Here is a 12,493-nt window from a genome sequence, read left to right as displayed (position 1 = left end):
TTTTAAAGCCCAAAAAGCTTTATGCTCGATTTCCACCGGTAAATGACATTGCTTTCCATAAACTAGCCTATATGGTGTAGTACAATTAGTGTTTTGAAAGCTGTTCGGAAGGCCCAAAGTGCATCATCTAGCTTGTCCAACCACTCTTTCTGATTGCTCCCCACCGATCTCTCCAAGATTCTCTTCAAGGCTCTATTAGTCACTTTGGTTTGCCCACTCGTTTGTGGATGGTAAGATGTAGAGAATTTATGAGTTACCCCATATCTCCTCAACACCTTTTCTAGTTGATCATTGGCAAAATGAGTTCCCCAGTCACTTATAAGAGCTATTGAAACTCCAAATCTTGAAAATAACTTCTTCAAAAATCGCACCACTACCCGAGCATCATTAGTTGGTAATGCTTGTGCCTCCGCCCATTTGGATACATAATCCACCGCCACTAATATGTATTTGTTGCCTTTTGACATGGGAAATGGTCCCATGAAATCGATCCCCCAAACATCAAATACCTCGCACACTTGAATACTTTGTTGTGGCATTTCATTTCGGGATGAAATGTTTCCCGTTCTTTGGCATGCATCACATTCTTTGACAAATTGGGCTGCATTGGGCCAATAAAACCCAATGTCAAAGATCTTTTTAGTAGTGTAGTGTGCTCCATGATGTCCACCGGTGGGCCTGCTATGACAATGCTCTATGATTTGTCGACTTTCATGTCCGAACACACATCTTCGTATGATTCCATCCGCGCAACTTCGGAAAAGGTAAGGCTCATTCCAAAAGTAATATTTTATTTCAGAAAAGAATTTCTTCTTTTGTTGGCGGGTAAGATCTTTTGGGATGTACTTGCTAGCTATGTACGCGAACCATGGCTCTTCTCCCGTGTTCACCATAATGTATTTGTCCGGGAAGTCATCTCCAACTCTATCTTCTTGCAATTGCGGGTTTTCAAGCATTGATAAGTGGTCGACTGCTACATTCTCCGTTCCCTTCTTGTCGCGTATCTCGATGTCAAACTCTTGAAGAAGTAGAACCCATCGTATCAATCTTGGCTTGGCATCCTGCTTGGCAAAGAAATACTTGATAGCAGAGTGACCAGTAAAAACAGTTGTTTTAGATAAAACTAAATAAGGGCAGAATTTATCAAAGGCATACACCACAGCTAACAATTCTTTTTCGGTGGTGGTGTAATTCTCTTGGGCCGGATTTAGAGTTTTACTTGCATATTAAATGGGTTGAAAGTGCTTATCAATCCTTTGACCAAGGACAGCTCCTAAAGCAAAATCATTAGCATCACACATTATTTCAAATGGTAACTCCTAATTCGGGGCAATAATGATCGGGGCATTAGTCAATTTTTCTTTCAAGAATTCAAATGCCTCTAAACACTCTTTAGTAAAATTTAATGGTGCATCTTTTAAAAGCAATTGTGTTAGAGATCTAGTTATTTTAGAAAAATCTTTTATAAAACGCCGGTAAAAACCCGCGTGTCCAAGAAAACTTCTAATGCCCGTCACATTAGTTGGTGGAGGTAATTTGGCAATGGTGTCAATCTTTGCCCAATCCACTTCAATTCCCGATTTGGAAACCTTGTGGCCTAGAACTATACCCTCCTTGACCATAAAGTGGCATTTCTCCCAATTAAGAACTAAGTCAGTCTTTTCACACCTAGCAAGCATCAAATCAAGGTTAGTGAGACAATCATGCAAGGAAGATCCAAAAACAAAAAAATCATCCATAAATACTTCCATGAATTTTCCCACCATGTCGTGGAATATGGCTGTCATGCACCGTTGAAATGTCGCGGGTGCATTGCATAACCCAAAGGGCATGCGTCGATAAGCAAAAGTCTCACTTGGGCAAGTAAAAGTGGTCTTTTCTTGGTCCATGGGGTCTATGGGTATTTGGAAATAACCCAAAAAGCCGTCCAAGAAACAATTGAAACTATGGGCCGATAATCGTTCTAGCATTTGATCAATAAAAGGTAAGGGAAAATGGTCTCTACGAGTGGCATCGTTTAGCTTTCGATAATCGATGCACACTCTCCAACCGATTACCGTTCGTGTCGGCATAAGCTCATTCTTCTCGTTGGTTATGACCGTCATTCCTCCTTTCTTGGGCACCACTTGGACCGGACTCACCCACGGACTGTCGGAAATAGAGTAAATGATCCCCGCATCTAAGAGCTTGACTACTTCCTTCTTGACTACTTCTTGCATGTTTGGGTTTAATCTTCTTTGGTGTGTACAACCGGCTTTGCTCCTTCTTCCAGGTTAATCTTATGTGAACAATAAGAGGGACTTATTCCCTTGATGTCGGTAATGCTCCATGCTATAGCCCGTTTTCGCTTCTTCAATACTTGAACTAGTTCTTCTTTTTCAGATTCAGAGAGGTCAGAGGCTATTATAACTGGCTTTTGATGGCCATCTTCAAGGAAAGCATACTCTAAGAGCTCTGGTAACGTTTTGAGCTCGGTTTTTGGGTTATGCTTGTTTTACTCGCCGAGTGCAGGAGAAGGACTCGGCGAGTTCGTTGTTGAATTTACGATTTCCATCTTTTCTTCACATGGACTCGGCGAGTATATCGGCCCTACTCGCCGAGTATCTCTGTCAGATTGCTTTTTTATTTCTTCATACTCAGCTTCTTCCAGCAGCCTCTCGATCTCTAGTAAGTCTTTTTCACCATCAAATTATTCATCAAAGATAGTGGACTTGTTGGAATCTTCATTATCATACTCCTCCATCAATTCGTCAAACATGTCAATTGAGAATGCCATGCCATCACTACTCCTTGCATGATTCATAGCTTGATCAACCCCAAAAGTTACCGAATCTTCTCCTACCTGTAAAGTAAGCTTCGAGTCTCTCACGTCCACTATAGCACTTGCCGTGTTGAGGAAAGGTCTTCCATGGATGATCGGGACTTGAGGATCCGCTTCCATGTCTAGAATTATAAAATCTACGGGAAATAAAACTTGTCCACCTTGACCAATAAGTCTTCACATATTCCTCTTGGAAATGTGACTGTCTTATTTGCTAAGTGAATTGCCATGCGGACTGGCCTTGGTTCCGGGAGATCCAATTTCTTGAAGAATGAATAGGGCATGAGGTTCACACTTGCTCCCGAATCAGCCAAAGCATGGATGGTGGCCAAGTTGCCAAATTGGCAAGGCAAAGTCAAGCTTCCCGGGTCACCTTTCTTCTTTGGTAAGTCGTTTAACATGGCAGCTGAGCAGTTTTCATTAAGAACTACTTCTTTCACCTCCTCCATCTTCCTTCTATTGGTTAGAAGCTCTTTGAGGAGCTTTGCATATTTTGGGATTTGAGCGACGGCTTCAATGAAGGGTATGTTGATTCTAAGGGCTTTAATGTGGTCGAGAAACTTTTGGTACTCCTCTTCCTGCTTTTCTTTCTTAGCTCGGGCTGGGTATGGCATGGGAGGCTGAAAGCGCTTTTCAGGAACTTGTTCTTTCAAATCTGGCAGTGGACTCGTTGAGTCTATAATATGGACTCTGCGAGTAGATTTTGTGTCATGCATAATTTTATTTTGATTTTGTTTTTCTACATCCTCCTTTTGCAAGTCTTTGGGTGCTTCATTCTGAATGGGGGGCAGAGGAGTAATTATCTTCCCACTTCTTGTTGTGACTATGTTTATGTGTGCGCCTCGTGGGTTGTTTTCGGTTTTACTATGGAGTTCGCCGGGTGATCTTTGATTAATTTGTTGAGCAAGTTGCCCAAGTTGTGTTTCAATGTTGTGGATAAAGGCTTGCTGGTTTCTAAGCATGGTTCTTGTTTCTTGGATTGCAACATCATGATCATTATGTCTCTTTTCTAAAGCAGCCACAAACTTGGTAAGCATCTCTTGCAAACTTGGTTTTCTTTCTTGTGCCGGCTCCTCCTTTTGGTAAAAACCTCTTCCCTTTTGCTTGAACTTCTCCTCCTTAGCCTTCTTGTGCTCGTCATAAGGGAGCCACTCCTTATTTGGGTTGCGCCAATCTTCATCATATCGGTCCCCACTTGAGTAACAAACTTGCACCTTTTTGTTGCCATTCTCATCCAAGTCGCAGTCTCTAGTAAGGTGAGGCCCATTGCAATTCTCACAACCCACCCGAATAGCATGTATCGTTTGATCCGTTTTATCCATCCTCCTATCCATGGTTTTGAGCATAGCCATGACTGCTGACAAGTCTTCTGAAGCTGCATTGGCGGCCCCCCTAGTCACATCATTTCTTGGATTATGGTATTCTTTAGAATGCTTAGAGAATTCTTCATTCAATTTCTTTATTACTGGAGGTGCCTTCTTCGTGAGTGGACCTTGCGAGTCAAGTAATTGCCTAGTGGTAATATTTAATTCATCATAAAAGATGGAGACTTCTTATTGGCTATTGAGGTCATGATGTGGGCAATTCCTTAGCAAGCTCTTGTACCTCTCCCAAGCTTCATATAGTGACTCTCCTGCTTGTTGTTAAAAGTTAGCAATGGCTTTCTTGAGCTTGGATATCTTGGATGGTGGGCAGAATTGATCAATGAATTCTTCTTTCATTTGGGCCCATGTAGTGATCGATCCGGGGGGCAATGAGTTGAGCCAATCCTTTGCAGCACCCTTCAAAGTAACCAGAAGCATGCGAAGTAGCTGAGTTTCCCGAGGCACATTTGGAACATTGAAATAATTAGCCACATCATTGACTTCATCCAAGTTCTTGTAAGCATCTTCATGGTCTTTGCCGGTGAAGGGGGTCTCCTTGAGTAAAGCAAGAATGTGACCCTTAAGCTCAAAAGTAGTAGTAGCGGGAATTGTGGGTTGCACATGTCCCGGGCCAGTTTCATCGCGGATGCTCTTCTTCCATTCTTCCATGGGGTTTTCATCAATGTTAGCCATGGTAAGTGCTAACTCGTCGCCGAAATCGTAGTCGTGCCCGAATGTAGGTTCTTCTTCTTCCTCGATGTCGTACTCGGTGTCTTCTTTGATCGGGTCTTCGCCTGCTAAAGATGCGTTGGAAGCTCCTGATTTACTGCTCTTCTTTTTCCAAAAAAACAGTCTTCAAGTTAGACAAAGGTGACTTCTTAGGTGTATGTGAGCTTTCCACGTCCTTTCGTTTGTTCTTTCTCAATGCGGATTTCGGGTCTTCAAGTGGGGGTACCAGCGGAGTGTTGGTTCCTCTAGTCATGTAAGTCCTGAAATAAAACCAGAAAAACACATAAAAAGAAAAAAATGCAACCTAAATAATGAAAAAAAATAACTTTCATACAGCAGGCTACTCGCCGAGTAGGTGCGAGTGCACTCGGTGAGTAGCGTGTTTAAAAAAAAAAAAAAAAAAAAAAAAAAAAAAAAAAAAAAAAAACTAAAGGTAAAAATTTAGAAAAATACTAATGGATTCTAAAACCTAACCTACTTACTGAATGACTAAAAAAAATTAAGTTTGTGCAAGCAAACTCACACAAATGATCGATAAAATTAGGAATTAGATTTAATTTTTTTAACCGTTCCCCGGCAACGGCGCCAAAAAGTTGATGTGTGTAAAATGCACTAGTTTTAATCCTACTTTTAAATTATAAATTTAGCACACAAAGGCAGTGAACCTGTCTTTTAGTGGTATAGTTGGATAAGTAGAGTGTCGAACTTAGAGAACGGAAATTAAACTAACAACTAATTTTAACTAAGCAAGTAATAAAAGTAAAGGTTTTTTCTCTAGTTTTACAAGACTAGAAACTTAAACACACCACCTAACAAGTGATTAACTAAAAAATAAAACAAGTAAAAATTCACCAAATTTGATAAAGAGTTTCTGTTTAGGTCCAACCAATTCACTCATATGGTTATTTGTATAATAATGTAATAAATTAATTGTATTTGGTTACCAACTATATTGGTTAGATTCGTGTTCACTAATACTAACCCTTAGACAATTAATCAATTCAAGCAGTGGCCAATTGTTTAAACTAATTAATTCCCTAGTTCAATTATTTGGATTAAATAAGATTTGTAATTGGTTAATCAAGTGGGTGTTTCAATTAACCTCTTGTTTGTTGGTTTCTCAAACAAGCTTACACATTAATTTACCCATTCTCTTATTAATTCTAGTTTCATGTTCATTATTCCTAGACATATGATAAAGTGGTCACATAAACATATGAGGTTAACAACTAAGAGATGTTCATGCAGCTTAATTGTCTTCCAATTATCAGAAAATAGTTATGGTTAATGCATAAGGTTCTTTAACAAACTTAATTTAATAAAATCACCAACAAACAATTAACAAAAGTAGTAATTAAACCATAGGAGTAATGCAGTTCTTCCTAAACAGAAACCATCCGAATTTTAGCTCATGATTACAAAGAAAACAAGCTCAAGAACAAATTTGATTAAGCTAAACATAATTCAATCCTAAGATTAAGTGGAAAATATAACCTAATTCGCTTCCAAACTTTAAAGATCAAAGGTTAGGGTTCTTCAGGTCTTCAGGGGTTTCTTCAATCGTAGCACTATCTCCCAGGAAGCCAGAAAGTCCTCCAATTCGGATTAAGACCCCCATATTTATAGTTATCACAAACAGGGGCTACTCGGCGAGTAGGTCGTGGACTCGCCGAGTACCATGTGAAATCCGTGTACAGTAAGGATTTTTTACTTTTCTTTGGGAACATTCTCATGGACTCGCCGAGTTTACGCGTGGACTCGCCGAGTAGGTGTGTGGTTTTTCCTTTTTCTTCATTCTTTGGTCTCTAATCACTTCTCCTTATTCCTTTTTGCTTCCAAGCATGTCTTTAGACTGAAAACATAATTTAAGCATTATTAAGTACCATTTGTCCACATTATGCACATAATTAGCTAAAAAATGAATAAAAATATATGCTAAACATATGGCTAATTATGCAAATATCACCTTTAATATCTGCTCTGGTATTGTTTTATTCGGGGGCTACCCGATCTTCTGTGTCACTCGCGCTCAACAAGCGATTTGTAGGGGCTCCCGGGGAACTAAATTTTCCACTTTATGTGGAGATAGCAGATGACAGGACCGTTAGGGTTGAGATGGTTTACCGAGGATGTACATTACAGTTGTTTGATGAACAGTTTTTTGTGGATCTCGTCCCTATACACCTTCAAGGGAATAAGGTTATAGTCGGTACGGACTGGTTGAGCCCTAATGGCGCAGTGATCAACTGCGAGCAGCAGCTAGTGAGAGTTCGGACTCCTAGTGGGGGAGGATTAGCAAGGCGCTATGTCGTGTATGTTATGGATACCTGGGATAAGGGTAAGCCGACAGTGGATGATGTACCTGATGGGTTATGGCCATATGAACATTCCTATGTGCACATGCAAACCCTAATGCTTGGATCTAGGTTTCTCTAATTAAACATGCATTGAATCCAAGACTTCTAATGGCTAATAGAGTATAAGAACAATACCAAATCAGAGTTAGAAGCTTACCTTGAATCACTTGTTTGATCTTCTTGTTCTTGGAGCTTTAGAGTCACAAATGTCACTCCTCTAATGGCTTACAAACACCAACTAGCAAGGAGGATGATTTGATAGAGAGGAGGGAAGAGAAATTCGGCCAGGGTTTCTTTACCAAGCACAGGTGCCGATTTCCCTTGACCCTTGGGGTCTATTTATACTTGTAAGGCTCCTAGGGTTTCACCCTTAAAGCCTAATTGGATAACTTAAGCCCTAAGCAATCCAAATCCTTTCCATGATAAGCCTTGGACGATTTTATGGCTATCCTTAGTTCTAGAAATCGTCCACCTCTTATCCTTAAAGGATTTATAGCCCAAAGTGTAACTATCAAACAATTGACAGTTTATACCCCTTTATTTAATTAATCTTTTTAAGTCACCAAATTAATTCTTTATTAATTTATGACTTATATTAATCAAATAATAATATTATTATTCCTTATATTATTCTCATAATATATTAATAATATTCCTTCTCTCATAAATCATCCTCTCAAGTTACTATGGTGAAGGCAACCCAAAAGGACCATGCACAACCTAGTCAAATACTTTCCTAATATAGTTGCAGCCTTAGACACTATTCCAACAGTCTCCCACTTGGATAAGTCTAGTAACTATATGCTCAAGTACAATCCGATTTGCAATCGTAGCTCTCAAAGACGTTGTCAAACTCTGATCTAATCAATCTTGTCCTTTAGATAAGGGATCATACAGTCCTCTGTTAGATATCATGCTGACAATTTCTATGGAACAATTAGTCTAGCATTTTGGTTTCTCGATCTCCGATTTATTTGACATAGAACTTAATCAAACACATCAATTCAGTTCTGACCGGGCCTGGCACATAAGTCAAATCACATCATCGAGCGGCCGAGATATCGGTTTTACCCTCTTAGGATAAAAGTAACAGATAAACTTCGACTTATATGCATTTACTTATTCATTAATCAACTATACACAATAATGCGTTTTATAACATCAAGTTACTGATGCGGTTTCGCATTATCAATGTACAACCAATTAACAAATAACAAACCATATATCTAGGTTTTAAGACCATATGATATTATATTCTTGCGATCACACTTTCTATCATATTCCATAAGGTGATTCCAGCAAGCGCGGGTTTGTTCCAATGCTCAAAACCAGTTCATAAGCGCTCATGAACGTTGCAACAATCTTTTGCTATGTCTAATACCATTTAGACAATCTACACACCAATTCATGACAATCTTCATTCATATCTACTTCCAACATATGAACGATTGTGGACAATTTGAATAATTCGATTATTCTTAATAAACTCAATTATTCTGGAAGTCAAAACATGCAAAATGAAACAATAGTTAAACAATTAACATAAGACAGTAACATTACTCATAAATAATACTCCTTTATTTAATCATCAAATGTTAATTACATTTATCTATTACATGTTTCTACTACTATCTAATCTATGCTAATATCATCCTTCAGCCCAATACTCCTAGCATGCTGCAAGTGCTTAACTCTACTCAGTCCCTTCGTAAGTGGATCTGCTGGGTTAACTTCTGATGATATCCACTTTACTACGAGTTGTTCTTCTTCTACACGATGTCTAATGAAGTGATATTTTCTGTCGATATGTCGAGATCTACCAAGATCCCTTGGTTCCTTGGTCAAGGCAACCGCTCCTTCATTATCACAGAAAATTTCCATAGGCTCCTTTATGGCAGGTACAACTCCAAGATCACCGATGAAGTTCTTCAACCATATTGCCTCCTTTGACGCTTCGCTCGCTGCAATGTACTCTGACTCACACGTTGAATCAGCAACGGTTTCCTGCTTGGAACTTTTCCAAGTCACTGCTCCTCCATTCAGGGTAAAGACCCAGCCTGACTGTGAACGGTAGTTGTCCCTGTCGGTCTGAAAGCTGGCGTCGCTATACCCTTGCACCTTCAAGTCATCATTTCCTCCGAGGACTAAAACCATTCCTTCATCCTCCGAAGGTACTTAAGGATATTATTAACCGCAATCCAATGGGCTCTGCCAGGGTTCCCTTGATATCTACTAACCATGCTCAAAGCAAAGGCTACATCAGGGCGAGTACAAGTCATGGCATACATGATTGAGCCAACTGCGGAAGCGTATGGTACTCGGCTCATTTATGCTATTTCAACTTCGGTACTCGGAATTTGAGTCTTACTCAATTTGGCATTACTCTGTATCGGTAATTCTCCCTTCTTCGAGTTCTCCATACTAAAACGTTTCAGTACTTTATCCAAGTAAGTGTTCTGACTAAGTCCTACTAGTCTCTTACTTCGTTCTCTCACTATCCTTATTCCCAAAATGTAGGAAGCCTCTCTGAGGTCCTTCATAGCGAAGCACTTCCCGAGCCAGGACTTAACCTCCTGTAGAGTCGGGACGTCGTTTCCTATGAGTAGTATGTCATCGACATACAGAACGAGGAAGCTTACTATACTCCCACTGGCTTTGACATATACACACGATTCATCTTCGCTTCGTACAAATCCAAACTCCTTGACTTTCTCATCGAAGCAAAGATTCCATCTGCAAGACGCTTTCTTAAGTCCATAAATGGACTTCTCAAGTTTACACACTCTATTTGGATGTTTCGGATCGACAAAACCCTCTGGCTGAGCCATGTAAACATCCTCAGCCAACTTCCCATTAAGGAAAGCGGTTTTGACATCCATTTGCCAAATCTCATAATCATGAAATGCGGCAATGGCCAACATCACTCTAATAGACTTTATCTTCGCAACTGCTGAGAAGGTCTCATCATAGTCAGCTCCGGGAGTTTAAGTAAAGCCCTTCGCAACAAATCGCGCCTTATATGTGTGTACGTTTCCATCCACGCCGGTCTTCTTCTTGAAGATCCATTTGTACCCAACGGTCTTACGTCCGGTGTAACGCTTGTGTTTCTGGGCTTGCCATTTTTAGCAATGTAATAGTCTAGGTTAACCTCTGTAACCCGTTTTGAAATAATAAGATTGTATTATTTGAGTATTGTGTGTTTTGTGCTTAATTGGTTAATTATGTGGTTTGATTAATTAAGAATAAAAATAAGCGTCAAAATTTAAGTGTAAAATAAACTTAATATCTTTGAATAATGTTGTAGTAGTTGAAACGAGGTTTCTGAATATATATATAGAATGCCCAAATCTGACTTCGTATGAGGAAGTTATAATTTATCGAAGTTTCGGCTTAGCGGTGAGCAGCCTATTTTACTCGATTTGAGATCGAGGGGTTTTTAGCCGAAGCAATCTAAATGAGAATCGAAGATCTCATTGTTGGTATCGAAGCGATAAAAAGTTAGGCGAGGAGGGACGTCAAACGAAGAAGTTATGAATTTATAACGAAGTTTTTCTGTCGCGGCCTATTAAAAATAAATAATAAAAATAAATTCGAAATTAGCCAACGGAGTCTAAACGAAAGTTGTAGAGCGTAGTCTCACCTTCGCGTGGATATAAAGAACGTCGAAACCGGAGTTCGTATGAAGAAGATATGAATTTCCGAAGTTTATTAATTATTTTGTATTTAAATTTAAATGGAAATTCGGAGGCATTATCCGAATGCGAGTCACCGGTCTGATCCGACGTATGCCCCGCGTACTCCGAAGAGTGTCGACATTTCGGATGACGCATGCAGTGACGATTTCGGAAGCAGTACGCGCTGCGTACTGCAGTACGCCCCGCGTACTCCGAGGCTCCAGCCTCCTATAATTAGGAACCGAAGGCAGCCGAGTCTTTTGCCAATTTCTTCTCTTCTCTTTCCCGTTTTGCATCGTTTTGCGTGCCAGAAATATCCCGAAGCCCCGGTATTATTCACGAGCCCCGAGGCAAGTCCCGAGATCCCGAAGATCCCGAGAAGTGCGGTTCCTGAGCCGAAGCTCTGCCCACGAAAAGTTCGATTTGTGAAGAGATCTTCCAGATCTGCTGAGGATTACTACTTCTGCAAGTCGTAGTGCTGTCCGATCATCTTCTGATCAAGTGAGTGTATACTACCTTTCATAAACACAATAATAATACGAGTTTGGTTCGAGTGATTTAAGTATATTGTTGTTTATAAGTGTGAGTGTGTAGTTACCTTTTCCAAATACAATAATAGGAAGTATTTTAAATAAAATGCGTGCTATGTGTATATAGTTGGTTGTGTTATGTGTGAATGTGTATTCACTCTCCTCTATCTCATAGATATGATTTATTCTCTATGAGATATGTGTTATGTGTATGTGTGCCTCATCTGTTATGTGGATTATGTGTTGATTAAAGCATGCTATACAGGTTTTCAAAACTATGTATAAAAATGTATATTTTATCTACTAATATGTTGGGTAGAATATGGGTAGATAGTTGGTGTGTAATAAACAGATGAGAGGCCTCGTTGTTGTTTGATTTAGTCATCTAGCGGAGTTTAGATGACGACCACTGGCTATTCTAGACAGTCTTGTGGAAACATTAGCAGGTTCGCAACCTGTAGGTGTTAATGAACTCGGGTGTTCATTTGCTGTACTCCATCCCCCTCATGGTTGCCTTATTTGACTTATATTGCTGAGGTACCCCCGAAGCATGTGTTGTCTCCCCGATGAAATATTCTTAGACTAGGTCCCTTGTGTTAGTTGTTTTAGGGACATAAAGTGAGAATAATGGGAATGGGTAATTGGGTTATTGTTGGTTGGTGAAAATTAAATATGATTATTTATTGTGGGTTGAAAACCCTATATGCTCACCAGGCTCCCAAGCCTGACCCACTCAGTTTTAATTGTATTACAGGAAGTGGCGCAAGGGCATGAGATGGATGAACCATCAGTTGTTTTGATTGCAAGTCTGTATATGTGTATATTTGTTGAATGACTTGTAATGTATTCGTTTATGCTTATTGGTTTGTATCGGAACATGACACCCCGAGTTTTGATTATAATGAAAATACATTTCTTTTATGAAATGCTTTGGTAAACATTGTTTTATCATGTTTTGTTTTTGGGAACAAATTCCGCAACTCTTTCAAATCAAAAGGATTTACTCTGAAAATATTTT

At 39.6% G+C, this 12,493-nt stretch overlaps 1 protein-coding gene and 1 non-coding gene across 2 annotated transcripts; one reads left to right on the top strand and one right to left on the bottom strand.

Annotated features, from left to right (window-relative positions):
• Positions 1 to 2,958: 2,958 nt before the first annotated feature.
• Positions 2,959 to 4,173, bottom strand: LOC111920200 (uncharacterized). The gene has a single exon (XM_023915798.1). The coding sequence runs from the start codon at positions 4,171 to 4,173 to the stop codon at positions 2,959 to 2,961; it is 1,215 nt and encodes a 404-aa protein (XP_023771566.1).
• A 214-nt stretch (positions 4,174 to 4,387) lies between these two features.
• Positions 4,388 to 4,494, top strand: LOC111920204 (small nucleolar RNA R71). Its single transcript, XR_002859773.1, has one exon. It is a non-coding gene; the product is annotated as a small nucleolar RNA R71 (small nucleolar RNA).
• The last annotated feature ends 7,999 nt before the right edge of the window (positions 4,495 to 12,493 follow it).

This window comes from Lactuca sativa, chromosome 1 (assembly GCF_002870075.4).
Source record: "Lactuca sativa cultivar Salinas chromosome 1, Lsat_Salinas_v11, whole genome shotgun sequence".
In the NCBI taxonomy this organism is placed as follows: Eukaryota; Viridiplantae; Streptophyta; class Magnoliopsida; order Asterales; family Asteraceae; genus Lactuca; species Lactuca sativa.
This window is presented reverse-complemented; position numbering and strand designations above follow the sequence as displayed.